The 3,831-nt window shown below is 40.7% G+C and overlaps 1 protein-coding gene across 1 annotated transcript in view; it reads left to right on the top strand.

Annotated features, from left to right (window-relative positions):
• The window catches only part of LOC103371229 (low density lipoprotein receptor adapter protein 1-A-like), a 16,649-nt gene that overhangs the window by 8,714 nt on the left and 4,104 nt on the right, over positions 1-3,831 (top strand). The window contains exons 3-6 of the mRNA XM_008300481.1: positions 459-571; positions 1,467-1,581; positions 3,261-3,333; positions 3,580-3,712. Coding sequence (XP_008298703.1) covers positions 459-571; positions 1,467-1,581; positions 3,261-3,333; positions 3,580-3,712 — 434 coding nt within the window. The remainder of the gene's footprint in view (positions 1-458; positions 572-1,466; positions 1,582-3,260; positions 3,334-3,579; positions 3,713-3,831) is intronic.

Here is a 3,831-nt window from a genome sequence, read left to right as displayed (position 1 = left end):
TCATACATTTCCTCACCACTTGTACATTGGAGATCAATTTTGGTTTTAAAGCTGCTGTTCGTACTTCACCTGTTCCTGTTGTATAACATGCTAAACTTGAAGTCAATGCAAAGGGTTTCCTGGGCATTGCATTTACCCATTGATATATCATGTATGTGGCATAAGCCGTGTTCAGTCATTCATACAGAGTGGAGATTTTTGAAAGATGTGACTTTATTTGATGTTTGTTACCAAGAAGGAGAAGACTTCTGTCTGCTACCATTAGAAGTAGATGTTTTTGAGAAGCAGCCTAGATTAGGCAGGCAGTTGTAGCTAGTTTTAGTAGGCACACGTCAGGTGTACGTCAGCCTATGGCAGCAACGTGCGAGAGCTTTTGCCATAACCTCTTGATGCAGAACTACACACCAAACCATACATGCTACTGAACAAACTCTACTTCACCACCGTCTCTTTGACAGGCTAAAGCCAGTGGAAAGAAGCCTCAGAAAGTCGCTCTGAAGGTTTCACCTCAGGGAATCGTTCTGTGCGACAGCTCAACCAATAAACTCCTTGAAAACGTCTCCATATACAGGTATGTGTAGAGCAGCACGTAATTTGCACGTATTTTAACTGTGTTGTGGTGCTTACAAAGCTGCTAACTGCAAGTCAGTGAGAGCCGTGTAGTGATGTAGACCTGACACGTAGCTTATGGAGCCCACGGCAAAGAGGAACTAAATCTTAGTAATGATGCTTGTCACATAATTCTACACACTGAAATGATCATGTTGGGACGACAGATTAGACCTTTGCAAAAATAATATGTTAACTATTCACCCATTTCCACACTCGTGCCTCTCGGTTGAATGTCTTCATACCCCGCTGCATACCAAAATAAACTGCAGAAGTTACTCTTTCCATTGATAGAGGCTTTTTTTTCTGACACAGTGTTGTGGTATTCTGGTTTTTGAAATCAGAGCAAATTTCTGCATTGTGTCCAACATAGCTGACATCCCACTTTATTCGATCAACATAAAATAATTAATTTGCTTTTAAAATAATGGTCAAAGATGCCAGATTTGTCTCAGTTTTTAAGTCCTGCAGTATCCCACCGTCATGGTTCTGATATTTCCAGATTCCAGACACAGTCTCCCCTACACAATTATGAAAAGATATCTCTACTGCCAGTACTTTATGGTGAGATACATAAAAAAACACAGTAACTTTATTGCATGAATATTTTATCCCTGATATAAAATCTAATAGAGAAAAAAATTGCTCATATGTCTTATCAAAGGATGGAATATCGAGACAGGCTAAAGATACAGTATGTATGGCTAGACCGTATTAAAACCAAGATGAGAACCCTAAAAGTAAAAGTAGTGAAATTACCCTGAAAATAGCCTTGGGCTCATAGGTTTAAGTATCCCGTGACCTCTGCTTGACTTCTTTGTGTGCTGCTTGTCTAACCTGTGACCCCTGGCCTACAGAATATCCTACTGCACTGTGGACAAACTGCATGATAAAGTGTTTGCTTATATCGCTCAAAACACCCTCAATGGGACCCTGGAGTGCCACGCCTACCTCTGCTCCAAGAGGAAAGTGGTGAGTTTAGAGTGTTTTTATGTTGAACTTAAAACGAGCACTTCTCAACAACTCCAAGATTAAGTCTGCCTTTCTCTGTGGTTTTTGGGGGGAATGGGCTTTAAGACTGTGGGCGAATGGTTTATTTTTGCTCTACTTACCTGAAGTCTCAGATGAAAGCCCAGATGCACTTCTTGGAGCAGCCATCATGTATCCTGTAAACTGTGGTTGTCTTTAAGTGCCTTGCCGACACCGTAGCTCTTCCTTCGCCTCGCTTCTCATCCTTAAGAGGAAACCCAAGAAGTTGAGCTCCTGTCGTCTTCCCCCCGCGTCCTCCTGTGTGCTGAAAAACAGAAGGGCACTTTTCCTCTCATCTTACCTGCCTCCACGCTCTTCCCCCTTTTTCTCCCAGGACAACATGATAATACTCCACTTCCTAAATACTCACCTCCCTCTGATTGTGGTTATACAGATAGTTCTGGTGACCTCTTTCTGTCCTCTACTGTAGCTGCTCTTCAGTCCCGGCAGAGACAAACTTGATTCATGAAAAGAATTGACTTTCATTGTAGTGAATACACTTCTTCTCTGATTAAAATACACTCCCTGTCTCTGCCCTACGAAGGGAAAAAGCAGTAATTACATATTAGGTTGAGTTAAGACCTGAATCTGGCTTTCAGACGTGCATTTTACTAAATAGAAAATTATTATGCCACAGAAATGGGTAATTTCTAGAAAGCAGCTTTTTAATCATTACAGAAAATCAGATTTTTTAAAAGTAAAGCTGAATTCACTCACTAGTGTTCTCTTGGTGACAAACAATAGATTTGACCTGGTAGCATCCTCATAATTCTGGTGGAAATCATGTAATTTGATGCAGTTGAGCTATTTTATTTTATTATTATATGTTAAATTTTGTAAATACACTTATCATATTGATTTTCTAAAGGAAACAGACCTAGTACCTGTGATCTAGTTATTGTAGTCATGAGAATAAGGCCTGTTTTCTCAAATAAGATTAAAATGGACAAGAGAACTGAAAAAGCACCTTTTGTTGGCTGACATTGTTTCATCAGGATTATCCAGAGCTAGAGCACGGCAATGATTTTTTTTTTTCTGTCAAACAATCAGCCTAAAGACACTTCGTTTTTGCCAGCCAGCCTAAAAAAACCTCTTTTCCCAGCTTCACTCCTTCTGTACTTACTGCTCTCTGCTTTTGTAGGGCAGGAGAGAAGTTGCCCCAGGTCTTGTCTTAATGAATGAATGGCATTACCTCCGTTAATCTGTTTTTTGGGTTAATCATCTTCACTCAATGTTGCAGCAATGACACGGCAAGAAACATCAAGCACTGAAGTGATCATCGTTGTTATGTGATGGTTACTACAGATCAGGGGTCAAGAGCTTACGTACTTTTTCTTTGGGAACCTCTATGAAGAGAAAACATCATTGTTGAGTTGGAACATCTTGTGCAATTGTCCTTTTGTTGAAATCTTGTTTTGCAAATCTGTCAGAACGGCACAAGTAGGTCACAAAACTAAATGTATTATCTCGTCTCTCAGCAGACATGTTGAAGATGATGCCTGCTACTCTTCTTATTTAGTCTGCACTTGTAACTGGGTGTCACTTAGGTTTGAAAACAAATGATGTCTCCTTCATTTCCAGCCAGGGCCTGTTACAAAGTGTGTCCTTCTCTTTTACTTCAGGCTCAGGCGGTAGCCCTGACGGTAGCCCAGGCCTTCACGGTAGCTTTTGAGCTCTGGCAAGTGGCCAAGGAAGGTAAAATGACAAATGACATGCACACACACCAGTTCACACAAGCACTTGTCTTCGGCGGAGTTGTTTTATCAGCATCTGAGACTGCTCGTGTTTGTAGTAAATCAGCCTTGATTCGGCAAGGACGCCGATATCTGGTGCATCGTTGCAGTAAACAGGTCTTGACCTGCTTTTGTGGTGTCTCTTTACAGCTCATCTCATTTCTATTTTTTTTTTTTGTTTGTTTTTGCTGTTGTTTTTTTTTTATAGAGAAAGGGAAGAGAGTGAAGTCTGGGTCCGCTGGAGAGGCCAGCAGCAGTTCCCGTTCAGAGAGATCGAACAGCATCGGGAGTCTGAAAGGAACAGGTAAAAAAAAAATCTGTGTTTTAAGCACACAAAGCTTGTAGCCACATCACTGGAGTGTTTATTATGTCATTTTTGTTGATAACATGGCAGAGTTTATTCCACATTTACAGGTATACACTGCTCACAAAAATTAAGGGAATCATCAGGGTCTAACAC

Source organism: Stegastes partitus, unplaced genomic scaffold (assembly GCF_000690725.1).
Source record: "Stegastes partitus isolate 25-593 unplaced genomic scaffold, Stegastes_partitus-1.0.2 Scaffold1548, whole genome shotgun sequence".
NCBI classification, from domain to species: domain Eukaryota; kingdom Metazoa; phylum Chordata; class Actinopteri; family Pomacentridae; genus Stegastes; species Stegastes partitus.
Note: the sequence above shows the minus strand (reverse complement) of the source record. Positions and strands in the feature narration are given on the sequence as shown.